Genomic DNA, 26032 nt, shown 5'->3' with positions numbered 1-26032 from the left:
ATGTGTCATGTCATTGTCACCTGTCGCTCGATGCTCTGGACCCTCCTGAGTATTGTGGTGGCGTTCGCCGAGCTCATCGCCTTCATGAGCGCAGACTGGCTGATCGGGAAAGCCAAGCCCCGCAGCGGCGCCGAGCCGGGCGAGCAGGGCGCGGGCACCCCGGAGCCCTACCACCCCACGCTGGGCATCTACGCCCGCTGCATCCGGAACCCCGGCGTGCAGCACCTCCCGCGCGAGACGCTGTGCGGGCCCTACGCTGAGAGCTTCGGCGAGATCGCCAGCGGCTTCTGGCAGGCCACCGCTATTTTCTTAGCCGTGGGCATCTTCATTCTGTGCACTGTGGCCCTGGTGTCTGTCTTCACCATGTGTGTGCAGAGCGTCATGAAGAAAAGCATCTTCAACGTCTGTGGGCTGCTGCAAGGAATCGCAGGTAAGCGTGCGCGGAGGGGAGGGGCCCTGGGAGTGGCCCTAGGGTGCCGCTGCGTGTGGGCGGCGTGCCCACGGCTCACTCCTTTGCTGCGTGCGTCTTTAGGAGCGCGGTCTTCTCTCCGGGGCTAGGCAGCAGCCACGCGCTGCCCCCATCGCTCCCTTTGCCCTGTGTCACTCCCCTAAAGCAAAGGCAAGGCTGTTTGTTCTCTGCTCTCCCCTGCTCATCCTCTTAGCCTGTATCCCCTGGTTCTAGTTGCTGGGTTTTGAGAAAGCTGCCATGGGGCTTGGCTTTCCCGATCAGCCAGTCTGCGCGCATAAGGCAATGAGCTCTGCAAACAAATGAGCTCCTGCTTTTTGCTTTTCCCACTAAATTAAAAGCATGCTTTCTGCCCTCGGGCGTCCAGGGAGGAATTGCGGTGAAGGAAGCCCCCTGCAGTGGACTGTGTCCTGGGACCACTGTAAGGGAGGGGCAGTCATTCCCAGGCAGTGAGCCGGGCGCTGCCACCCACCCCGCCCCCACCTCCCCCATCCCCGCCGCGGGATGATTTCAGCTTTGGGCGGGGAGGACGCCGGCTGGGAGGGAATTAGTATCCGCTGCTCTGTGTTTAATAACGGTTCTGGTTTAAACTGACTGTCTCCTGGAGCCTGACAGAATGTTCTGTGCACTGGAATCAGAAATTACAAACTAACTCTGCCACTTTCTGGGAGTTTCTCACTAATGAGCTTGTTAGAAGTGGGTGGAAAGAGAAGTGTGAGCGCCTTTCAGAGATCCCAGAAGGGAGGCTGTGAGCGCCCAGGAGACTCCCACGGCCACCAGCATTTTCAGACTGTCCCGTGCAGGGTTAAAAAGTGAATCTGGAACCAAGAGGGTTAGTCTATCCACACTCAAGGGACTTGTTCTGGGTGGCAGACACACGCACACACCCCACACACCAGAGTTTGAAGACATCCTCAGGAAGCAGAGGAATAGATTCTTGCTTTGATTCTCAAGGGGAAAATCCACTTTTTAAACACTGCACCCAAAGTATTTCTTAATCTGAAGTCTGACGGGAGAAACAGCAGGCCACCCCCACCTGTCATTGAAGGGCTCATCCTGCAGCTGTGAGCCGGGGCTGCAGATGGTGCAGATAAGCACTGGGCCTGGCGTGAGGCCTGTGAAGAAGCAGACCCCAAGGAAGCAGCTCTCCCCTGCTTTATGGCAAACTCTTGAGCTCAGCAGGGCGGGCTTCCAGACAAACGGGTCCAACAACTGTTTTTCCCCAAACCCAGCTGATAAGGTGTTTTCCTTGCCCAGACCTTAGGAGCCCTGTGTGTGCATGTTGGGGAGAGGGTAGAGGGCCCGGAGGAATGACGGAGGACCTGCGCCACACTCCTGCTGCTTTTGTGTGGGGGATACACTCGTGACTGGTCTCAGGACCCCCATCTCTTTCTCTGCCAGGACCAGCCGTACCATGGGAGACCTAGGCACTCACAGGCACTCAGGGAATTTGGGAGGCCAGGATTCTGATTTTCAGCTTTGCTACTGACTTGCACTTTCACTCGAGATAAATGCACCCCCTTCTCTGGATGTTGGCATTCCTCTTCTTAAAGATCAAGAGATTGGAACATATGATCTGATCTTGGAGTTTTGCTTCTGTGAAACTCATTGTCCTCCTTTTGATTGACTTCTCAAATCTGACATTCATCCCCTTTGGCTTGGCGTTTCACCTTCCAAAAATGTTCAGTAAGCTCAGTTTCCATACTGGATCATCTTTTTCTTGTCAGAGAAATGTCCCTGCTTTATTCCCTGAGGCACACAGAGCCTCAGGGGTGTGTGTGTGTGTGTGTCTTAAAACTTTTGCTGAGGAGTGTTACCAAAGTGCTACCAAAGCTTTTTGAAAAGTCAAAATAAACAGGTAGATGAAGGGAAGCCAATTTACACAAATTATCAATCCTGTTGAAGAGCCCTCATTGACCAGAGAGGAGTTGTTTCTGCTCAGTTTGCACGACTGTGGTGTATTTGCTCATCTCCTGTGACTTCATGACTTTATTATGAGTTTTATCAATATGCTGGTATGCAGATACGAGTTCTGGTTTGTCATCCCTAGGAATGTTTTTCATCCTGAGAAACTCACTGCCTTTCACCCAAGGGATAGCCATTTATAGTAGGGTGGGCCATCTTGGGACGCACCATAACAATCAGTCTTTTGCAATCAGTTTGCAGATTGTAGATATCCTTCAGTCTCAGAGACTGTTTACCTGCAGTTTTTAATAAGGTGTTATTCCAGTGAACTTAAGTCTCTAAGAATGTGGATTACTCCACCAAGGCTTTGGTGCTCTTGTTTGCTATTTCACATAAATGGCAAGAGTGTTCATCTTGGCACAGAGATGAGTACATATTTTAGGTATTATTCATACACTCCAATGAGTTATTCTTGACGTTTCTCTTTCTCTCCGTATCAGGCCTCTAGGAAGAAGGGCTGGGGAGAAGGGAGTACCAACCCAAGATACTGGTCTGCTGGCCACCTGTCTCGCAGGAGTCTTGATTCTCTAAAAGCTTCCTCCTCATTTCTTTCATTCATGTTCCCCATGCACACATGAGGCATCTCAGAATGCCTGAAATTGCTAACAACTGGCTGAAGGCAAAGATTCCTGTACAGTTAGGTCCTGCCTCTCTAGGGACCACTGGTCTAAGGCTAAGAAAAGGGGTTTCTCTTCACCACCCAGCCCAGCAGCACCCCTCTGAGAAGAAATCAAGGGAAAGATGAACCGAACGTTTGCTGGTCAGCCGGCTCCCTCGTGGTGGGCGGGGGCCACATCTGTTAGGGAGTTCCAGTGGGCTCTTTCTCCTCTAATAAGAGGTCCCCACCAGGCAGTGCAAGCCAACATCAATGGCAGATGTGGCCCTTGAATCTGTGGCTCAGAGAGTTGCCCCCGAGTGTCTGAAGCAGCCCACTGGCTTTCTGTCCTCTTGGCCGGTCTGTAAGGGGATCTGGTCAGGCCCCGGCCTCAGCCAAGGACTTGCTACAGCTGTGAGCATCAGTCTCGCCTCTCCCTACATGCCCTCACTCAACCCTGCATCTATTCAACATTGAAACCAATGGTGAGAGAGGAGGCTGGTGCCAGAGCAACCAAAGGATTCTTTAGAAATATACTCAGACTGTGTTTGTTCTTACAACTTGCATTTTGGCAAAAAGGACATTTTATTTTGTAAAATGTAACTGGGTGAAAAATTATATGCTATCATATATTAGGAGATCAAACCAGCCAATCCTAAAGGATATCAACCCTGAATATTCAGTGGGAGGACTGATGCTGAAGCTCCAATAATCTGGCCACCTGATGTGAAGAGCTGACTCATTGGAAAAGACCCTGATGCTAGGAAAGATTGAAGGCAGGAAGAAAAGGGGGTGGCAGAGGATGAGATGGCTGGATGGCATCACCGACTCAATGGACATGAGTTTGAGCAAACTCCGGGAGATAGTGAAGGACAGGGAAGCCTAGCGTGCTGCAGGCCATGGGGTCGCAAAGAGTCGGGCATGACTGAGCAACTGAACAACAACAATATATTCCTTTACTATGCCTAATCTTAAAGGCCAAATGCTTGCAGAGCTGTCACTGTTCAGAGTGTAACATAAGTCATCAAAATCTTAGTATTTTGATTTTAGAACTTGGGTGTAAAAGAATATACCTCGGTGAAAAATCTCAAAATCTGAGTTACTTAAAAAAAGCTATTGACTATTAAGCTAATCCAGATGGCCGGATTTGCCCTTACGGCCTCACCTCGTGGTGGCACCCAGCCGACACTTCCAAAACGCTCATGCACAAATGCCCTGGCTGTTCAGAGTTTTCTCTCTGCAGCAGTTGGAACTCAAGCCTCTCCTGGCCCTGGATCAGCCCTGACCTCACCTTGAAGTGTCTGTGAAATGTTGACCCGTTTTCTCACTTGGAAAATGGATTTAGCAGTAGAACCTATCTCAGGGTTGTTTTGAGGATTAAATCAGATCATATATGAGAGAGGCTTTTAAGCACAGTGTTTGGCACATGGTAAATAGTAAGTGGTAGCTACGTGATGATTATAAAAGTATTTATGCTTTCTTGGCAGGTTTTTAGTATGTTTTTCTGTGTTCCTTAAAAGTTGCTGCATTCTAAGAAATAGAGGTGTCTTTAGAATTGATCTGGTTCTGTTGAAACCCAGTGTGACCGCATCGTCTCGAGTCATTCCCTGGCCCTTCATAGGCTGCCTCTATGGGGACTGAAGAGCCCAGAGCAGCCCTGTGACTCTCCCGTGCCTCTGGTGTCCTCGGGCCGGTTTCTGAAAGCTGAGTTGATAGGACAACACAGAACTTCCTCCTCTCACTCCTCTTCCCCGACAAGAACATTCTCCCCATCCTTCCTTTCTGGAGGCAGCGTCTAGCCGTTGAGTCCTGGTTGCAGGAGGCTTCTCAGGCTCCCCTTGCAGGATAAATCACAGGCTGCCTGGTCTTCACTGGGTGAGGGCTCGCCTGGAACTTGGCAGAGCCACCAGCACACGTCAGTCCATAGCCCTCTGGGATTCATTACAAAAGCTGGGGAATCGGCCAGCAGGGTCGTTTTCGCCAGCTGCCTTCCTTAGGCTGTGACCTGGATGTGGTCCACAGCAAAAGCGTAGAATGCAAAGATCCAAGTTTTCCATGACCGCATCAAGCAGTGTGGGTTTGGAAATACACGTAGGGCCCTCTTAGCAGCCTGTGGAATCCCCAGTGACTCAGGTTTGGGACGGAGCCACGACGATGAGCTCAGGAGCAGGCCCGCTGGCCCCGGCCCGGGCTGTTCCCCTGGGGTGGCCACAAGGCGTGACTAGCGCGGGAGCTGCCGGCCGGGCTGCCTGCTGGCTTCGGGTTCCCTTCACAGACTGTGCCGGTTCGTGTCTCGCTGGCTCTCCCGCTGTGCAGTCCCTGTAGCCCTCTGCCTGCACCCATTTCAGCCCAGCAGGATGGCTCCAGCAAGCTGCCCACCCGCCGGCTGGATGGATGGCTGTGGGACCGAGCACGCAGGCGTCGCTCCCTGCCGTGGGCGCTCCGGGCCTGCTGCGCGGGTTCCGTTTCCTTGGAGGTGAGCCGTGATTGAGGGGGAAGGAGGACAATGTGAAAAAAGATGGGAAAGGAGTAAAAGAAGAATCTCAGAAGACAAGCGGAGGGTTTTGTCCGTGCTGACTGGAGAGTGGCTTTGGCGCAGTCCGGGCCGCGTGAGGAGGTCGGGGTTGTCATGTGAGATACGCCGTGATTGCTGTCTGGGGCTTGGCATTCTCACTGCGGTTTTTCACAGGGTGAAAGCTAACCTTAGCATCAGGAAGATAACCATGACTCAGCCTGACTGCAGCATCCATTCTGATGTATACCCTGCCCTACCTGTTCACTCCCAGTGACCAAGTCAGTCACTGGCGAGGAGAGAGCTACGAACAAGGGTTTGGGAAGCATGGGGAAGAGGGGAAGAGATCCCTGACTGTCTCAGAGCCACTTTTCACCTGCTTTTCTCCAAGAAGGTAGTGTGACCTTGATTGCCTGACTTCAAGACATCTTCACAGAAAAGGCAGGAGGGAAGTCAAGGGGGCACCCCCTGCTTCTCCTGAGAACGAGGCCCCAGTAGACCTGGCTGTCGAGGAGGCTCTGAATTGCTGGCTCTCCAGTCAGAATGCCTCCACCGGAAGTGGGGTCTAACCCTTCTATATCTGAGTCATTTTAAGAGGACCACATGTAATGATTCATCCACCTTGAGGAAAAGGCAGGCCAGAATTAAATTTCAATTCAAGGATCTTTTATTAAATGCCTGCTAAATACAAAGACCCCTAGACTCAGGTCTACAATTTCTTGAGTTTCTCTGCTCCCAAGCCATATTAGAGAGTCATTGCTTCAGAAGCTGAACCCTAGAAAAGCAAACAAAAAATATCATCACATATAAAGGGAAGAAAAGTGTTTCAGCTGTATCGTTAGAGGAAAAACTACTGCCTAAGAGCAAGTGGACCAAACAGGTATTAATTTGAAAAATCAGTTGGAAACGCTAGAAGAAAATCGCAAACTCTCTTAAAATTCAGATAGAATATGCAGTTGATACGCAAATGAAGTATTTTGCTATGGTAACCACTTAATTGTAGACAAATAGTCTTGGGAGCCATGGTGATCTGTGTTCCAATTCCAGTAACAAATCGTCACGTAAGCATGACTCTGAATATTCACACAGGTGGTTCAGGCACTGTTCTAGAAGCTTGATGCAACAGTGGGGGTGTTCCAAGTTCTGACGTCACTTCAGAAGTAGTCTGCGTCTCCTCGGAAGACTTCTCTGTGCTCAAGCCCAGCACAGTTAGGCGTTCGGATGTTGTATAGAGGCTTCCTGGTGGTTTTACTAATTAGCTCACAATCCACAATCTCTTTTTTTTTTTTTTCAAAGATAGCCCCTAGTACAGATGAAACCTAAACCACACACATTGAGAAACAAAGTCAATGTTAAAAACTTCAAACCAAAATACTTAGTGGTTATATGTGTTCAGAGTTTAGAGGCCAACATCAGGGCCGTAGTGTTGAAAAGATGGCACCTGCTTGGTTGCAGGGATTATTTAACGTTATCTGGACCCCCAAAATCTTTAGTAGACAAGAAATTTAACTTACTGTCCTGAAAATTTCAGAGCTCAATAACTACATTTTTATAGTCTCTTGTATTCTGCTATAAACTGCATTTTATTTTTTGTGGCAGCTTATTTTAAGTTGTAAGTGTATTTTGGTTATAGTCAAATAGCAGCTCTTTCTAATCCTACATGTTGGATGAATAATTTATCAAGAAATATTTTATGAAGTTCTTCCAGTTGCACAGACACAGTTTAGGAAACACCTCACTTGGAATGCAAGGTAAAATATTATCACTAACTCATAGGAAGGAATAATCTCACTAAATTACTTTGCTGGGCTGCATTTTAACAGTAAAAGTTAAAGCTTTAGAAACTACCAATGAAGTAATTTGCATAGAAGCGCGAATCATTGCTGAGGAAGGCTTAGGGAGGCTTCAGTGTGGGAGAGACTCATCTTTCTCATGGGTTGTTTCACCATATATTCTAGGGGCATCTGACAACTCTTAATTGATGGTCATTAATTTTGAGTAATTATAGAAGAAACTTCCTCTGGGGGGCTTGGCTGCAAGGTCTTCGTATGACAGCTACACTCTGATTGTCTTCCAGAGAATTCTCTTTATTGCTCTGTCATCCGTTCTCCAGCCCCCACACTGGAAGAATATTTTTCTTGCCAATTATAATTCCATGGAAGTGTTTTTAAGTAGAAAACACATGCCCTACTAGACTCCTGCAGGGAGATGGTGTAAGCATTAACAGAAGCTTTAAGTAAAAAATTACCGACACCCGATCCCTCACTTGTTCTCTCCTTCCCATCAGAAAATCTTGTTGGTTAAAAGCCTCTAATGTTATTGATCATATACTAAAATAACATGTAGGTATCATCTACTCTAAGACACTGGTTATCAGCTGAAAACCCTTTTCATGACCAGTGAACCCTCTGACCTCTTATTTCTGATCTGGCTTTCAGAGCAGAGTTTTTAAATGCCAAAGTTGGGTCCAGTCTAGTTTATCCATAAACCCTTGAAACTTTTTTTTTTTTTAACCCTTGAAACTTTAAAATGAGATGCAGTGAAAACAGATTTATATTCTGAATGCCAAAGCGATGGAATTCAGAGCCTCTTTACACTCTACCTTTTTGTTTGTGCAGTCAACAAACGGGCTTTTCAGAGAGGTGTCCCCATCCTAACTCAGACCTGCCTCTCTCTCTTTCTCAAACACACACACACACACCCCGCCCCCCCCGCCCCCCCCCACCCCCCCCCCCCCACAGCAGCCTCTCACTGCCTTGGAACAAATACCAGTCCACTCTGCTAAGGTTTTGTCAGTTAAAAAAAAGAAAAACAATGCACAATGTGAGTTAAGTTTATTTGTGGTAAAATGAGGGCTATAGCCTGGGAGACAGCACCTCAGACAGCTCTGACGAACTGCTCCACAGAGGTAGGGGAGGGCCAGTATTCGTGATTTTGGTGAAGTGGGATGTATGCGGGCCAGCACACATTTTTGCACAAGGTTGCTGCTAGTCTGGTGAAGGTTACTGCTAGTCATGATGTCTCTGTTAGTGAATTTACTGCTTTTCTAGATAAGAGATACAGGAATTGGGGCCCATAAAATCTCCTGAAAATATCACAGAGTGCTTCGTTCCCAGTCTCCACCCTGAACCCCTGTCAGAGGGTAGTGACGGTTAGCAGCTGCAGTGGCTAGTGACTTCATCCTTGTAGAGTCAGATGGCAGGTGACAGTTTTTAGTTTCCACTAGTCATCAACAAAAACGAGAAAACTAAGGACAGTGTTGTAAGATTTCATAGTGCTATGTGTTCAACTTAAAGACCTGTCCTTTATTCTTAGGTTGCATCCTTTACCCTTTTTTGTTAAAATGCCCTTTTTCGTGAAATGATAGTAAGAGGAGATAGTGGTGTTTTTAGTGTCTTCATGTTCGCAACAGAAGAAATACTGACTCCCAGTAACTTTTATGGCTCTTGTGTTACTATCCGAGGTCCTAAAGTGTGGGAACGACTCTTCTAGAATATGAGCAAGGAATGAGGCCTGCTGCATACACACGAGATGCTCAATAACTGTTGTCCACTGACAGAAACAGAGTCTGTTCTGTGTTCAGTAATCTGTGCTAGAAACTATGAGTTTCTTGGGATTCTGAAAGAGTAAAGGTTGTGGTAAATGCTGCTAAGTCTCAATCCTAGCATGAACTCTGCCCTCCTAGACAGCTAGAGCTTAAATAGTAATTAATGCAGTCATCATCCAAAGAACCAGTAAGAATCATTTCAGAGCTGGCTGTCACTAAAACCAAGTTCTGTTTGGGCTTTACAGAATAAATTGTCATTGAAAAATTGAAAAACCTTAGTGGGCAACGTGATTTCCAAAGTAGAGATTCACCCAAGGGGGCATTCATGGGCAGAAGCCCTTGATTTGTGGGATGGCTAACGCTTTGTTGTGTTATACTGGTGTATGAATGCTGCTTGGACAGCCCTGGCTCTGAATGGCCAAGAGGCACTTTGGTGCGGAGGACAGTGTCCAGGCACCTGGAGAAGTCACGCAGGCCGGGGTAGCATTGCTAACTTAGTGCTGGGGCTTGGGAGGCAAGGACCTGAGTTCACCTTGGGTGGCAGACCCCAGGGGGCCCATCCTGGTGTCTGTGGTTGTCGTAAGCAAGATTTCATGAGAGTCTGATGCGTTAGATTGAGAGCAGCACTCCCTGAATGCAGACGCTGGCAGAAAGCAGGTCTCTTGTTAACAGAGGATTAACTGAACCCGATGCGTGCAGGTAGTGGTGCAAGGGTTCAGGGTTAGGTGGTCAAGACAGAGCTCCTCAGCTCTGTTCCATGAATTAAGAAGGGCTGCTTGGAGGAGGGGAGATGGTTAAACCCGCTTGCACGAGCAAGGATGTGATTTGGAGGCTGTCTGAGCATGCTCTTGGTGCTTGACTTTGTGTAATCAGCTACAAGTGTCTCCTGGAAGGTTCGTAGGACATGGTTTTCTGTGGATCATTTTGTGGATGGCATTAGTATCCTAGGTGGCTCCCAAGCACACAGACTCTAAGAGCAAAGACTGAAATGTGAGCAGGTTATACAGCTTACGTTTATACAGCTTATGTTTTCTCCCTCTCGTCTGATGGGTTCTGTGCTTTATTTCCGGTTTTCTGCTCGCACAGATTCTGCAGGAGGGCATCACAGCGAACACTGTGCTGCTTTGACCTTTTCATTGGTTTTCTTTCTAGAATTTTTTTTTTTTTTTTTGGCCAATGACAGCCATTCCAAGGTGGCATCTGTACTGCAGTAAGGAGGCTGATGACACTCAGATTCCAATGTAAGACAAGGCGTGGATGCACATCCTTTATCTGGTTGCCATCTTGCTGTAGGGTTGTCAGGTCAGCCTGCCTGACGCTAGGCAAGCCTTCCCCTCCTCGTCATCCCTAGACAGCAGGCCTGTGGTGTTTCCACTTGATAAGCGCTTGTCACGTGCTCCTGAATGTCTCACAGGTGTAAGCAAGCCGGCTTTTGAGGATTCAGCAACCTCCCCTCCTCAGTTGGACAGGGGTCGCAGTAAAGCAGCAGCCGAGGGTGATGGCTCCGGAGTGGGCCACGGAGCACTGCCGCCTGGATGTGAGTCCCAGCTCCACCACCAATTAGTGGTGTAACCTTCCCTAATCCCTCTGTGCCTTGGTTTCCTCATCTGTCAAATGATGAGGTTAACAGTACCCACCTTAGTTCTCTCAAGGACTGAATGAGCTACATGTAAGGGGCTCGGCTGGTGCCTGGCACCTCGTGGTGCTTAGTGAGTGTTAACTGCTGCCATAGTCACTACAGTGGTAACACAGTTGCATAGCTTCCCTGGTGGCTCAGAGGGTGAAGCGTCTGCCTGCAATGCCGGAGACCCGGGTTCAATCCCTGGGTAGGGAAGATTCCCTGGAGAAGGAAATGGCAGCCCACTCTGGTACTCTTGCCTGGAAAATCCCATGGACAGAGAAGCCTGGTAGGCTACAGTCCATGGGGTTGCAAAGAGTCGGGCACAACTGAGCGACTTCACTTTCTTTCATAGTTACTGTAACAATTATTCCAATCATTAAGGGGTTCTAATCACCTGTATAAACCTCCACCTTTCAAGTATTAGTTGCAAATGTGGAAAATAGAGGGAGGGTGTTTACAGCTTAAACTCCATGTCATCTTTGTTTGGAATCTACCATTTTTACCATAGCAGATCTTTCCAAAAGTTTCTTCCAAATATGAGAAGACTAGAAAGGAAATGGGAATCACAAATGACCTGTGAAGTCGGTCAGCAGCATAGTATGTGAAAGGGGCTGTGTCATAGGCACTGAGTGTGAGTTTGAAGTGGACGTGGAGACAGACGCCAAGGAGCAGAATACAGTCCTCCCTGCTCTCCGGTTTACAGTCCAGCGGGAGTTCATCTCAGCCAGAAGTATGTACTTGGAGGCATCCGAGAGACCTTGGAACCAGTGCTCCTCTTTTACGGGACAAATGCATGTTATGTCACAATAAGAGTCCTGGTTTCTCTTTCGGTGTCCAGGTAGTTGGTAACCATTTCCTTGTTTTTATTTAAACATTTTACCCAAGAAATTGAGCTGCCGCTCTTAAAGCAGAGTGTAAGGGGCCTAGTTCAGCCTTGCCTCGGCAACTGTGCAGAGTCCTTGCACGTGGGGAGCAGGCCCTTTCAGGCGGCCCTCTCTGGGAAGGGAAGGGCTAGATGGCAAGCTCGGTGGGTGGGCAGCCGGGTGGGCTGACGGTGCCTTCCTCCAAGCAGTCTTAGTACCAGACAGTGTGTCCTGGGGTGTGATGCAAGTGAAAAGATCCCCAGCTAACAACAGTGGGTGACTTTCCAATAGCTATTAGTGACTGCCAAAATGACTTCCAGCTGTCAGCATGGAAGACGACTTTGGAAAAAATGAAAATGTAGGCAGAAAGGAGAGGTAAGCGCACAGATCAAGGTTAGCTGTTAACTAGCAGGCCTAGGGCTGTCGCGTGTCACTCCAGCGTCAACTGTTGGACCGCATGATGGTCCCAGACTTAGAGTTACGTGAGCACGTGTGTTACCCTCGCAGGGGCAGGGCATCATCTCTCCTCCCTTGCCCCACTGGCCCCCTCCATCGGAGGCTGATCTGCGACACTGCCCTCAGGGCCGGGGGGGTGTCCCATCTGCGGCACTGCCCTCAGGGCCGGGGGGTGTCCCTGGGCCGTGGGCGGGTCCCCCTCCCTGCCTTCGGTGCCAGCACTCTGCTGGCCTCTCCCCTCCCCGGGCTCGCGCCGCTGGCCACTACCTCACGGCTTCTGCGAGCTGCGCGCTCCACGCCCTCATCTCCCCTCACCCCCACCGCCACCTGCCGTCTCGCCGGGCTTCTCCAGGCTCTCCCCTGCGCTGCTCCTCTGCTCCCTGCTGGCCCCCTGGGCAGTGCCCACGCCAGCCTCGGCGCATCTTTACAGGTGTCGTGGCTGCAGCCAAGCATAGTTGGAAACCGTTTCAGAGTCTTGAGGCTAAATGATCTCTAGATTAATGAAGACTCATCACACTTAACTGACTTAATGCTTTTTTTTCTCATGTGATCTCCCAATAGAGATCTATCTTTTGTAGCCAGAAAGGAGATTTTCAACACTTGCAGTCTCATGATTTGGTCCCTTCACGTGTTTCATTAGTAAATGTGACTGGTGTGCTGTTAGCCAGAATTGCCAACCCCTAGGATTCATGTTATTGAATGAAGCTTTTCCTGCAACCATTTTAAAAGCTTGGCAAGAACTTAAAATGGCTTCATTTTAAAATGTAACAAATCTACATCACAGCACTCTATCTTTTCGTTCATCCAACAAATATTTACTGAATGCCTATTACATGTCAGACATTGCTCCAGGCAATTGGGACACATAAAGAATAAACTGCACAAAGTTCTCTGTCCTCCTGGGCTTTACATTCAAGCTGGTGGCGACAGACAACAAACCAAATAATTACATAGTACGTTAAAAAGCAACGGGTGCTATGGAAGGAACGAACAAAAAGCCAGGGCAAGACAGGTTGGGTGTGCTGGGGTGAAGGGGGGCGGGTAAACTGCAGTATTAAACAGGGTCTCAGGGCAGGATTCAGTGAGAGGAGATTCAACCCAAGACCTTTAAGGAGATGCAGGAGTTAGCCATATGGGCAGTCAAGAAGAAGTGCTCTCCCGGCCAAGGAACAGCTAGAATGGAGGCCAGTGGGCTCTGCCAGTGGAGGGAAGTGGGCTAGAGGAGAAGGGCAGGTGTCAGAGATGATTAGAAGATTTCTGACCTGAGCAGCTCTGGAATGGGACTCCTGTTTACTGAGATGAAGCCCATGGGACAAAGACCGGGTTTTGAAGTGGGGAGCAGGAATCAGGAGTTAGGTTTGGACATAGTTTTCAAGCACCGTGTTAGCATCCAAGTGGGCATCAAGTGGGCAGTTGGACATGCAACTCTGGCGCTAACATTAAGATCAGGGTTCAGGAGATGGCAGCCCAGAGGCGGCACCTAAAGCTGTGGGATCGAGTGTGATCAACAAGCAGAATGTAGACGGCAGAAGACTGGGCCTTGGGCCCTCCAGTGTTCAGAGATTGGAAGGGTGAGGAGGAACCGAGAAGGGACAGTCAGCAGGCCTTCCCACCTTGGGTTTCCTTTAATCCAATGTTGTCAGAACTTGTGGACTGAAGCTGTCACCCCCAGTAAGCCTGGAATGCTCTCTGAGCTGTGTCTCAGAGTGGGGCTGGGACACCGGGAGCCAGTCATTCTGTCTGATTCGTCTTGTTATAGAGATGCCGGCCTGGGCACGAGGTGAAGGGGCAGGGGCTGCCTCCTGGCAATGTGCCCAGTGAGAGAAGCTCGCTCAACAGACTGGCATTCAGTTAGAGTCACAGGGTAGACCTGGTAGGGATAAACATAACCAGGTGGAGTTTTGGGTTTTTTTGAGCTGTGTTGAATGGGAAATGAATGTTTGATAGTTAGATGGTTTCCTGCTAGGTTCTTAAATGAGTCAGTGGCTGTTTGAAAGCCAGAAATAAATTGAACTCTTGACCTCTGTTACCCAAGGTTAACTGTGACACACCCATCAGAGGTTTATGGTAAATGCAGAGATAAAATTGTGGCAGAAATCCAGAAAGAGCCAGCCTTTCTGCTCTCAAGGGGCTCAGGGTCCTGCTAGGGCACTGCTCTGTCCCAGGGCTGAGAATAAAGCCTGCTACTTACTAGGCAGCTCAGTAAATTGAGTTGAGTAAGTACACAAAAGTAACACAATGAAGAGCTGAAGAAGGGTGTGCAAGGGGCAGTGGGAACACAGAGAAGACCATTCTGGCAGGAAGTGGTGACAGATGTCACACAGGTAACATGAGAGCCAGGATGCGGGGTGGGGGTGGGTATTTCCAGGGGGATGAGTGCCCAAGGGGTCAGCATGAGTGACACCTCTTGTTTGGGGAGTGGGCACTCCCCAGGATGACCTAGTTGGAGCCCACATCTATTGAATGATGCTATGTCTGCTAGGCCCTGTCTGCTGTGAGCTCTCCAGAGATACTAGGTTATTTCAGAGCTTTAGAATGAACATGTTACAATCTAGTGGTGGCTGAGTGGGCATCCTTTCCTGGGGGCTTCTCCAGACTGCCGGTGGCAGTAACAGATGGCCGTCTTTCCTTCCTGTCCTTAGAAATTTTTCTTCGCGAACTGAGGTCTGGTCGGTCTTTTCTATTTGGTCTGGAAGCCTGTCTGAGGAGGAAGCAGGAATATGATGGCCAAAGGCGCACTTGCTATTCCGCACAATAACGAGCGCGTTAGTGCTGGTTTTCCCTGCTGGGCCAGGGAAGAGGGCCTCCTTCTGGACAGGCAGTGGGTGACCACAAAAGGCAGGCCGCCTGGAGTCCGTCCCTTGGCCAGCAGGTGTGAAAGGGGGTGGTGGTCCCGTGACAGAGCCGTGGGAGGGCTGGCACTGACAGAGCAGGGAGACTGGGAGGCCACCGCACGGCCTTCCCCATGCTTCCCCCACAGGCCGTGGGCGGCGGCGCAGACTCGGCTCCCCCGTTCCAATAGCATCCCCTGCTCTTAACGCTGGAGGTGGCCATCTTCAGACCAAGTAAAACATTTTTATTGTATTCAGCGGCTCCTGGTCTTTCCAAAACTGGAGGCCTGGCAGGATTATGGAGGTTTTCCCCCCTACCTAAGGGATTTGATTAAAACTTATATTTGATAACATATTATTTGATTTCAGGGCAGCAGTAAGAAAATTCCCTAAGATATATAATTTTGTGGCTGGTGTACTCATAGTCAGTGCTGACTGTTGATCAGGAAGACTATGGCTTTACTTTTCCCAGCGTGCTTCATTCATTTTCTTTTTTAGCACCTTCTTTGTTTTAGGCACTGGAAACTCAGCCAGGAGACCCAGCTCCTACCCTCTCCCTTTCAGAGCTCATGAAGTCTAATTATTTAAGTTAAACCAGAGCCATGTGTGTATGTTGCCCACAGACTAAAAATTTCTCTGTAGCAGGCTAGAACTGCTGGGTATCCAGGTTGAGTCTGAAAGCTCCTTCTAGGTCAGGGAAACTATTACTAAAATGCCACAGGGACACGGTGGATGTTGCATTGTGGCTGCTGGTACCCATGACAGCCAGCATCTTATGCCGGGCTTCAGTAAACTGTCAGGGCTGTCTCTAACCTGGGCTGGGGTAGCATCTGTAAGGTAGTCCAAGTGACTGACCATCACTTCCGTTAATGTCTTTCTTCCCCAGATAAGGCTGAGTCACCCCCCAGTGACCCCACGGTGAGCACAGGCTGGCACCTTCTAGTCTTCCTGGCACAAGGAACTGAGAGGCTGTTAGAGAAAAGACGGGCTGCAAGGGGGAGGGTCTCTCTTCAGGTTGGGGAGAATCGTACCTACTTGGGTACCATCCCCCAAGTGGAGCTGCTGCAGGGGATACCAGCTCTCTGAACTGCTAGGGTGCCTGTAGCCGTGGCAGTTGTCTTGAGCAGTTGTCCAGCATCATCCTCGATGCCTTTCCTCCCCCTCCCAGCTGGGCCTGCTGCAGCTCAGCCAGGCCCCAGGAAGAGAGGCCAGTCAGAAGAAAAGCAGACACCCACTGGCCTAGTCCCGTTTTCTCTGTCGCCCTCCAAACCCACGCACACACTGAAGGTGTGATGCAGTAAAAAGCAAGGGCATGGAAAGGCCCCAGAGACGGGCTGGCTTCACTGCAGGAGCTGCTGTTTCTTAATACTTCCAAGGGGGAGAGACCAGTTTCTGGCGTGGCTCTTATGTGAAACTCAGTCCAGAGCACACCTCGCCGGGGGTCCCTGGGGCACTCCAGAGCGAGGATGAGGGGAGCCACGCCACATTTGCCGCAGATTTGGTGTATGTCTTACGGCGTGTCTTGCCTGTGGTCTGATGTGCGCATTCTGTCTCCGTAGCTGGTGTCATCAAGCCTGTTTGCACTCTGAGGCACATGTCTACGTCTAGCCCCTGGGGTTCACAGGCCTTGGACGGGCAGTGTGACAGGGGAAGCCAATCCACCAAGGGTCTGCATCTCTTCTCCTGCTGGGGTGGTTCATGCTCGCTGACTGGCATCTGCCAGAGTTACGGTATTCTTTCTCCTCCAGGGGACTGTGGTTCAGAAAAACGACTGCAGAACAAGCTGCCCTGACATTAGTAACATTTTATTAAGAGTCTACTCTATGGCAGGCTTCCCTGGTGGTGCAGAGGTTAAAGCGTCTGCCTGCAATGCAGGAGACCCAAGATCGATCCCTGGGTCGGGAAGATCCCCTGGAGAAGGAAATGGCAACCCACTCCAATATTCTTGCCTGGAGAATTCCATGGATGGAGGAGCTTGGTGGGCTACAGTCCACAGGTCGCAAAGAGTCAGACACGACTGAGCAACTTCACTTCACTACGGCAGGCACTGTTCTGAACCCTGGCTTTCTAGTAGTAAATCAGATGTTCAAAAATCCCTGCCCTTGTGGAGCTTAGTTTAGAATGGAGATGGATTAACAGTCAAAATAAGTTGAAATATCAGGTTGAGCCACATGAAACCACCATTTTTGTAGGTTTAAAAAAAAAATTGACAAATAGTTTCATATGACTCAAGGTAATAGACTGTTACTAAGAAATGCTAAGGAAAAATACCAAAGCAGGGAACAGGGATAGCAAGTCAGGGGAAGGGAGGCGGTTGAAACTGTGAGTAGGTGGGACCTGAAGACAAGGAGGCGTCATCCGAGGGGAGCATGGCGAGAGCAAAGGCTGGAGCAGGCAGCGGGGGTGAGAGATGGGCGACAGAGAGCCGACACAGAGGACCGCAGGGCTGTGGAGTTTACTCAGAGCTTGGGAACCGTTACGGGCTTCTCGAGAATTTTACTCGGAGGCAAGAGAACCTGCTGGCCTGATGGCTGTGACTAGGGGACACTTGTTAGCGCCTGGGGACCGGTGCCCCAGGAGTAGTGGGGAGTCAGGACCTTGGGAAGTGAGAAGCCTATGTAGCCACCTGAATCACGAAGCTTTCTGGAATTCCTTTGGTAGAAGAGTCTTTTCTAAATACCTAGAGGGATGACAAACGTCTCTTCTCGCTCACCTGAAGGCCGGTGGTTTTCTCTCGCGCTCAGTCGTGTGTGTTCACAGCACTGATCATGCTCTGTTCGGCCCTGTCGTGTGCAAGGAGCAGAATCCTCGCAGCCAGGCCGCCCAGGTGGGGACACACGTCGTGTGCACTGGGGGGCTCACAGATGTACCAGAGCCACTTCCTGTCATCCACCTGGGGGGAACTGCCCTGTGGGCTTATAATCAAGCTGAGGCTTTCAAAAGACTCTTAAGCATGGCACCCTTTTGTGACAGTCTCCCTGCTGCTCACAGATGGATTGGCCAATAGCAACCACAGGGTTTTGAGTAGGCCTGAAGCACTTGAGGAACCTCACCTGAGCTACCAGTAAGGGAACAGCTCAGGAGACGTACAGGGTAAATGTACTTGACTGTGCTGAAAAAAAAAAAAAAGGGGGTCCGATGATATTAGGAGAAGAATTATTTATTTTAAAACTTCCCAGAAGGATGTGTGATAGCCACATGACTGTGCATCCTACAAAAAGTCAGACGCAACTGAGCAACTGAACAAGCCAGAGCCCAGCACAGGGTAGCACAGCTGCTAGGTGACAGCAGATCCTGCTTGCCCTAGCCCCTTCATATTAACATGCATTCATTTACTAATTGGACTTACTTAAGCCACGTAATACAAGTGATGAGTGCAGTTAATAATTGGAGCCACAATTCAAATACACACACTGGCCTTTTAAACGAAAGAGCAGGTGATGCTCCCTTGCCCCCAGCTGCATGCCTCTGCATCCTGATACAGGTCCCAGTGAGGGGGAACTCCTGTTCCCAAGGCAGTAACTCAGGACCTGAGGGAGGAGACGTCCCAGGTTCCCTGTGCCTGGGGTGAGGTTTCCTAGGGAACAAGGTGGGGATTAATCAGGATTTCTCATAGGCCTTAGAGATACAAAGGGATTCCCTGGTGGCTCAGAGGTTAAAGCGTCTGCCTGCAATGCGGGAGACCTGGGTTGGATCCCTGGGTCGGGAAGATCCCCTGGAGAAGGAAATGGCAACCACTCCAGTATTCTTGCCTCTAGAATCATCTCATGGACGGAGGAGCCTGGTGGGCTACAGTCCACGGGGTCACAAAGAGTTGGACACGCTGAGCAACTTCACGTAGAGACACAAAAGAATTAGCTCAGTCATCCTACATTCCCCCAGCTAATGGAGAGCTAATAATGGAGAGTCCTTTATTCTTTCAAGGGTACTATTTTGTAGCCTGGCCTTTCCCCTGATTATTAGTTGCTCGGTCACGTCCCCATGGACTCCATGCGACCCCATGGACTGTAGCCCACCAGGTTCCTCTATCCATGGGATTCTCCAGGCAAGAATACCGGAATGGGTTGCCATTTCCTTCTCCAGGTCAGTAAAGGTAGGGAAAGAGAATTGAAAGTCTAGCTTAAATTAGGAGGATACAACTGCTATTCCAGTGCATCTAAAACACAGGTCTTTTTGTCTATGAATTAATAATCTTGGTTATATAGATATCATTTGTCAAAGAAAACTGTCTTTTCTTGCTGCATATAGCATTGGCCAAAAAGTTCGTTTGGGTTTTCATACCATCGAACGGGAAAACACGAATGAGCTTTTCGGCCAACCCAACAGAATAAAGCCATCATCTTCTTGCAGCATCCTTTCTACCAAGAAAGTGTTGCCGGGTAAGCTTTGGGGTCCCTCAGTTTTCTTTGTCATCTTGGGGCCTGGACTTCCTTATAAACAGCTTCTGCTGTGTGAGGGGGAAGCAGGCAAGGCACCCTGCCCCACCGCGGCGCCGGGCTGGCAGGGAAGGTGACTCTTGGTTACACAGTGAGCGGTAACACTGCAGGGATAGGAAAATAGTGGCCCTTTAGTGTGTCAGTGTGGTGGGATCAGCAGAATGCAAACAGAGCTTCTTAGTGTCTACTCAAAGCTGCACTTACTTAAAAGCAATCAGACAAAAAATTCTCATCAAGTTTGCATGTGGTTTCAGAATGTCTATGTAAATATAGAAATCACTGTCCTAGGTATGAGGTTGGTTGCTGGTGAATGCCAGCAAACTGACCCCTCGTGGGCTTATCTTTAAAGCATGACACCCAAGTTAAAGTCTGGTCTCTTGCATTTAACTCTTGTTCTCTGTGAATTCTCTTAGAATTCACATATTTTCTGCCTGAAGCCAGACAGTAAACATTTTAGATTTTTGCAGGCCGCAGGGCCTATGCCGTCCCCCTCACTGTGCTGTTCCTGCACCGCCACGGGCAGTCCATAAATGCACAGGCATAGCTGTGTGCCAGTAAAACTCTACTTATAAAACAAGGCCCCGCTTGACCTTAGTTTGCCAACCTCTGCCTTACGGCAAGACGAGCCCTATGAGAGAAAGTAGTAACAGAGTCACCTGCTTTCCTAGAAGAGAAATTACTAGTGGGTTCACATTCTGACATGTACATACGAGGCTAAAGTGAAAGTCACTTATCGTGTCCGACTCTCTTTGCGACTGCATGGACTACACAGTCCATGGAATTCCTGAGGCCAGAATACTGGATCTTTCCAACCCAGGGATCGAACCCAGGTCTCCAGCCTTGCAGGTGGATTTTTTACTAGCTTCCATAAAGGAAGCCCCGAGGCTAAAAGTATTCCCAATAAAGTGACCGTCTTGGTCAGGCCAGGTGAGTTGCACAGAACAGTACTGACACTCGCTGAGTCTGGCCCTGGAAGCAGACTCAGTATCGTTCCGCTACTGCAGCCCAGACCCCACAGCCCAGAGCGGGCACATCAAATAACCATCACACAGACAGTGCCGCCACTCACTCGCCACGGGGTTTTCATCTGTTCTCTCTTCTGCCCTGCAGGCCTCTTCCTCATCCTGGGCTTGATTCTCTACCCCGCTGGCTGGGGCTGTCAGAAGGCCATAGGCTACTGCGGACACTACGCGTCGGCCTACAAACCCGGAGACTGCTCGCTGGGCTGGGCCTTCTATACCGCCATCGGGGGCACGGTGCTCACCTTCATCTGCGCTGTCTTCTCTGCCCAAGCGGAGATCGCCACCTCCAGTGACAAAGTACAGGAAGAAATCGAAGAGGGGAAGAACCTCATCTGCCTCCTTTAGTTTGGAAGAGACATCAACGCCGTTTTCTTGCTCGCCGTAACCTTGTGAAACACTTCACTTCTGGTTCCGTCATTTGGGTCAAGTGAAGAACTAGCCTTTACCTACCGAAGCCGCATTCCACAGCCTCCCAGAACTGACGGCAGGCCGCGTCCAGCCACGCCGAGCACTGCACGTGAGGGCCACAGTGCAAACTGTAAGAGATGGAACGAGGAAACCGCACACAGGCCCTGACGTGGAGTTGCGTTCCGTCGGATCCCATCTCCCCACCAAAGCTCAATGAAGGATGACGATCGGAACCAGGAAAGCAACAGGTCTCTGGTGACAGAAGAGGCCGCAGGCCGGGTCTGCGGGCAGTTTTAGACGTGTTCCTGCACAGGCTGCACGCCTGCGGGCATCTCTGCCTCAGAGTGAGGCTGGGGGTCAGGGGGCTTTGTTTCCTCTGGTTCCTTCACACTGTCTCCTCTGGGGTCCACAGTGAAGACCGTACATTTACCGGGGACATGACGTGTGCTACAGGGCACACACCAAGACACTGCCTCTTGCTTAGCTGACCTCAGCAGTCAGCAGGGACAGTGTGGAATTCTACTGTGGGACTTACTCTAGGCTGAACTCCAGAGTCAGGTGGGTCCGCTGAACTGTCACTCTGAGAGTCTAGAAATTTGAGGAGAGAAAGGATGAGGACCTGTCCCACCATGAGAATAAAAGCACAGACAGAATCCCATTAGTAGAGACAGTCACTCCACTTCCCAGGCGTAGCATCAGTACTGGCCCAGTCTCCTCTGCCACCAGAAATCCCGTGTCGTTCCCCAAGGGCTAGGACTGCGCTTTGACTGCCGGGGGAAACCTCACTGTTTCCTCCTTCCAGGGACCCAGGTCTCCAGGCTGCTGCGGCTCACTCAGAGTGTGTGTCCGAATCTCAGCCCTTGCAGCGAGACCTTTCCCCGCCGTGCAGTAACCAAGCAGCACTCAGCTGTGTTCCCGCCCCCGGCAGCAGCAGATGACAAGGAGCTGGTCACAGGAGTTACGCTTCTCTAGTTCCTGGTGTGGGTCCTGGACGCAGACTCAGATAACATGAAATTGCTCTAACCGGTGAGTTTACAGCAAAGGCTTCATTCTCAGGAAAGCATAGAGTAGAAGGTTCATGCAAAAATGAGAGCTCAACCAAGCTACTAGCGCCTGCCTACAACTGTTTACAGAAAGAATGAAACACCACTATTAAAAAGGATCCAGGGGCTTTTAATCTAGTTTCTATACGTCACCAATATAACTGATTCAGGAAAATGGTATTAGCCATCACTTCAGCCTTACCCTGGAATGATCAAAGGGGCCGAAAGGAACCTAGTCGGGTATCACCCTGAACTTCAAAACTGCAGGCTGCTACAGAAGCACTTCCTTACAGCTTAAGCAAATGGGATGGATCTACCAAATTTCTGGAAGGATTAAAAGTATGGGTCTCTTTAGGCTTATGAATCTGCTTACTTGAGGGCTTGCTTTGTTTTGAAAATTTAACAAATAACTAATGAACCTTGTTTGGGCGAGGTAGTGTGTGCTAAGTGCCACCAGGCATAGAAGAATCCTGATTCAGATCTTAAAACCATGCCCTGAGTGAATCATCTTAAAGCTGTGTGAGTCTGAAAACCATGCCTTGCTGCAGAATGAGTAACTGCTTTCTATTAACACATAGATGGGATGGAGAACTAAAGTTTTATTCCAGGCTGGCCGTCGGCCTGTTCCAGAAACCATCTTATCTCACAGATTATGACCTAAAGGGCAGGAGAGTATGGGTGGGGAACCAGCCTTGAATGAGTTCACCACTCTTAGACCAAAACTCAGAATAAGCAAAGTATACATCTGTGACTCTTTTGAAAAGCAAAGGGGTAAATATGTGTGCTCATGGCAGCCTGCCATCCGGACTCGGGAAACAAGACCTGTGTCTGACATCACACAAAAGTAGGTGATGGTAGCCACCGAACAGGGCTCCTGTCCCTGTCGGATAGGGACGCACAAAGTCCTGATACCATCATACTTATCCCTTTTTAACACTAGAAAATTAATTTAAAAAAAAAATTGCAAAAATAAAGTTCCCTCCACCAGGCAAATAATCTTGATTAAAAATAATACACATTTTTTCCCCACAAGATTCACTTTTCCTTCTATACAACATAGAGAATCTATGTTATAATGCTGAGTTTACACTCACTCTCCTCTCAGAAGAGTCATAAGCCTAGAGGATCCCCTGAGCAGGTCCATCATCTTTACTGCCCGATTGCTTTTCCACTAAGGTGGGGTGGAGATACATCCCTAGATCACTCTAATAACAAGTCATAAGTGAAAACGTGCCCACTCTTGGCCAGAAGAAAGTCAGCTGACAGTGTTTACTTCATTGGTCTGAATGTCGCAGAAGACAAAAACAGTACATGCACACATACACAAAACCCCGCACCACTAAAAACTGCTTCAAACACTGATTTGTCAGGCAGAGCACAGATGCAATCTCTCCAGCAGAGAAAGAGTGAACAGGTAAACGTGGGCCTTTTGAACCTGCAAGTCCCTTTAGCCAGGCTTCAGTTGGGATAAATGGAATATCAAAATCTTGCTAGCCTAGATGGAAACTGCATGGCTGTTTAGAAACCACTGAATGGGAGGAATGTGTTAGATTGAAAACAATCAGACAGTCGGCCTACATCTATTTTTCTAATAAATTCCTATCAATCAATCACATCTCCGTCTAAAAATCTAATATACCTGGACCATCACTACTACCAGAAAAAGTCGTATTTATTTTTCGCTGCATTTGTGCTTCAAGTTTTGTGATAGGGCTGGGCTTCTCAATGAACTCCAAGAAGGCAGAAATGTTTGCTTTGGATTCTGTGGATTCTTTAAACCTGTGTGCTAATTCAACAATTTACATGAATTGTGTAAGCGTTTTTGTATACTTATCAAACATCTGTGGTGTAATGATCTTTGTTAAACATGTATTCTGTAAAGTGCCATAGTCCTTTTTTTTTAAATGTGTGTAGCATATTTAAAATATATATATATTATACATACACGAGTCTGTGTGAGAGATGTGCAATAACAAAGGTGTATGTATGTTCTGATTTTTTGGGAACTGGACAGAAGTCAGAACAGAGACTGTTTCTGTTTTGGCAAAGGAGAGTTAAAACATTTTGCCTTCATGGCCTAGTCATTAACCCAGAACAATTCTAATGCTACACAGACCTATGTGAAGAAAAGACTGGTATGAACTCATCTTTCCCTGGGCCTACATTAAAATAATCGTTAGAGGTATGTGAAAATGTAAGCCAGCAAGCCAGGCCCAGGTGATGCTGGTCTGTCATGTGAAATGTGAAGCTGCCATGTTGCCTTTTCTCTTAGCGTGATAACTAGTAGCTGGTACATAATCACTAAGGAGCTATTTCTTAACCTGCTTTGATAGACCACGTTAATGCTAGACCACTATTTAAGGGCTAATCTCACACCTTCTTAGCCATAAGGGTCTGCTTAGAACAGACCTCTCTGTGCAATAACATATGGCCCCTGGAAATCCCAGGCCTGCATTTGTACCGGGGCAGCACAAGAAAGGCACAACTGGGATTTCTTCTGAGACTGTGGTGAAACGCCTTTCAAGGTTGGGGGGGGGGGTCATGAGGTGCTCCGGAGGAACTTGGCACCACTTGATATTATTCAACAGCCACTTGAGCCAAATGTAAAACTGTTACCGCTGACGGACTCAATCAGAGCCTTCGAATTTCCGGTCATCCTGTTGTAAACTAATACATTATTTGTCTAGCATTGATTAGGTTCCTGTGCATATGTATTTTCACCACATGCTCCCTACCCTCCCCAGATATGAATTAAACCAGATTTTGCAAACTTATTCTGATTCTCTCAAGTCTCATTATACTGTTTAAATATGATGTGTATAATCTGATCAAGAAAATATCTACCAAATTTTAAACATTAACATATGTGATACTGGTGATAAGATATTCAAGTATTTTAACTCTGCCATTCACTAATAACGTATATACACCTACCTGACGTTAGCTTTAACTTGAAGTATATATTTCTTCCCCTGAGAAGCACTGATGTAATTATAAATAGGAAAAAAAAAAACCCTCTCATATGCTATATAGTTATCTAAGTTTTGAAGAAATATGGAAATACTTCAAAGCATTGTGACTATAATGTAAAGAAATGTGTGAAGTGAAGTGAAGTGAAGTCGCTCAGTCGTGTCCGACTCTTTGCAACCCCATGGACTGTATGTAGCCCACCAGGCTCCTCCCTCCATGGGATTCTCCAGGCAAGAGTACTGGAGTGGGTTGCCATTTCCTTCTCCAGGGGATCTTCCCGACCCAGGGATCAAACCTGGGTCTCCAGCATTCCAGGCAGATGCTTTAACCTCTACAACAAGGGAAAAGTCAACTGAAGGACACGTTCTCCTCTTCCAACAAGAATACCACAATTAAAGGCCAATCATGGAGCAATACACCTCCACATTTCCTGAAGGTAATCCTGCCCATAAAAAGCTTCATCTAGAAACAGGACTCCACTTCATAAACTCAAGACCCGAACAACCCTTTTCATAAACTCTTATTCAACTCTCCATATCATGTGAAGAACTTAGAACATACAAAAATAGCTTTATTTTCTTGATCTAGGGCATGTGACAGCTGGACCTACTGTATGCTTTGGCTTCTAGGCATTCGAGACATTTTAACATTCCTGACATGTGCCAGACTTCTAATAGGAATCAACATTAAAAGCTGACAAAATTACCCAAATCAATAAAGGCAAGTTTTTTTCAAACAAATTACAATCTAAATAATCCAAGTGAAACTGGACATTTTCAGTTGCTTTCTCAGCTGTTATTACATCTTTTTCAAAAATTAATCCACAAGAGAAAGGACCCTGACTTTAAATTTCAGCACAGGCTGGGCAACCCACACCTGTGCTTCGCATTTCACACTGAGTTTTTACTTAGCAATTTTGCTACCAGCTTGATCTTCCATGTCATGATCTTCCTAGAACACACTGCATTCAACTCACTCCTAGCTCTCCTTAGAAATCTCTGCTTAACATAATAACAGTCTTGACTATCCTGGACATTTCCTTTAAGGGAGCTATTTCAGCAGTTTCCAATAATTCAGTACCTTTTTTTAACTCCCAAACACTAAAGGGTAAGAGCCGCAAAGCAGGTTTCTAGCCTCCTCTCCAAAGCAGCCAGTACCTGTCTTCATCTCAGGACCCCACTGGTTGCCTAGTCACACAGGTATGGCCTCTGCGGGTGCCCCTGCTATCTTCACTGCAGCTTCCTCCTCACCCTGGAGAGTTCTCCAAGATAAGTCTTTAAGACATGACCTGCTCACT

General features: G+C 48.4%; 2 protein-coding genes across 2 annotated transcripts in view; one reads left to right on the top strand and one right to left on the bottom strand.

Annotated features, from left to right (window-relative positions):
* Positions 1-24526, top strand: LHFPL2 (LHFPL tetraspan subfamily member 2). Its single transcript, XM_052646300.1, has 2 exons — positions 1-430; positions 20403-24526. The coding sequence occupies exons 1-2, from the start codon at positions 1-3 to the stop codon at positions 20657-20659; spliced, it is 687 nt and encodes a 228-aa protein (XP_052502260.1). The 3' UTR covers positions 20660-24526.
* SCAMP1 (secretory carrier membrane protein 1) overlaps positions 6215-26032 on the bottom strand; it is a 148483-nt gene continuing 128665 nt past the window's right edge. The window contains exon 10 of the mRNA XM_052646298.1: positions 6215-6313. Coding sequence (XP_052502258.1) covers positions 6300-6313 — 14 coding nt within the window. The 3' untranslated portion in view covers positions 6215-6299. The remainder of the gene's footprint in view (positions 6314-26032) is intronic.

The sequence above is a fragment of the Budorcas taxicolor genome, chromosome 10 (genome assembly GCF_023091745.1).
Source record: "Budorcas taxicolor isolate Tak-1 chromosome 10, Takin1.1, whole genome shotgun sequence".
Lineage (NCBI taxonomy): Eukaryota > Metazoa > Chordata > Mammalia > Artiodactyla > Bovidae > Budorcas > Budorcas taxicolor.
The sequence above is the reverse complement of the archived record's forward strand: the minus strand, read 5'-3'. Positions and strand labels throughout refer to the sequence as shown.

Coding starts and splice junctions, on each gene's coding strand:
- LHFPL2 (XM_052646300.1), top strand. CDS start 1: ATGTGTCATGTCATTGTCACCTGTCGCTCGATGCTCTGGACCCTCCTG. Junction 431..20,402: donor GCTGCTGCAAGGAATCGCAG/GTAAGCGTGCGC, acceptor TCTGCCCTGCAG/GCCTCTTCCTCATCCTGGGC.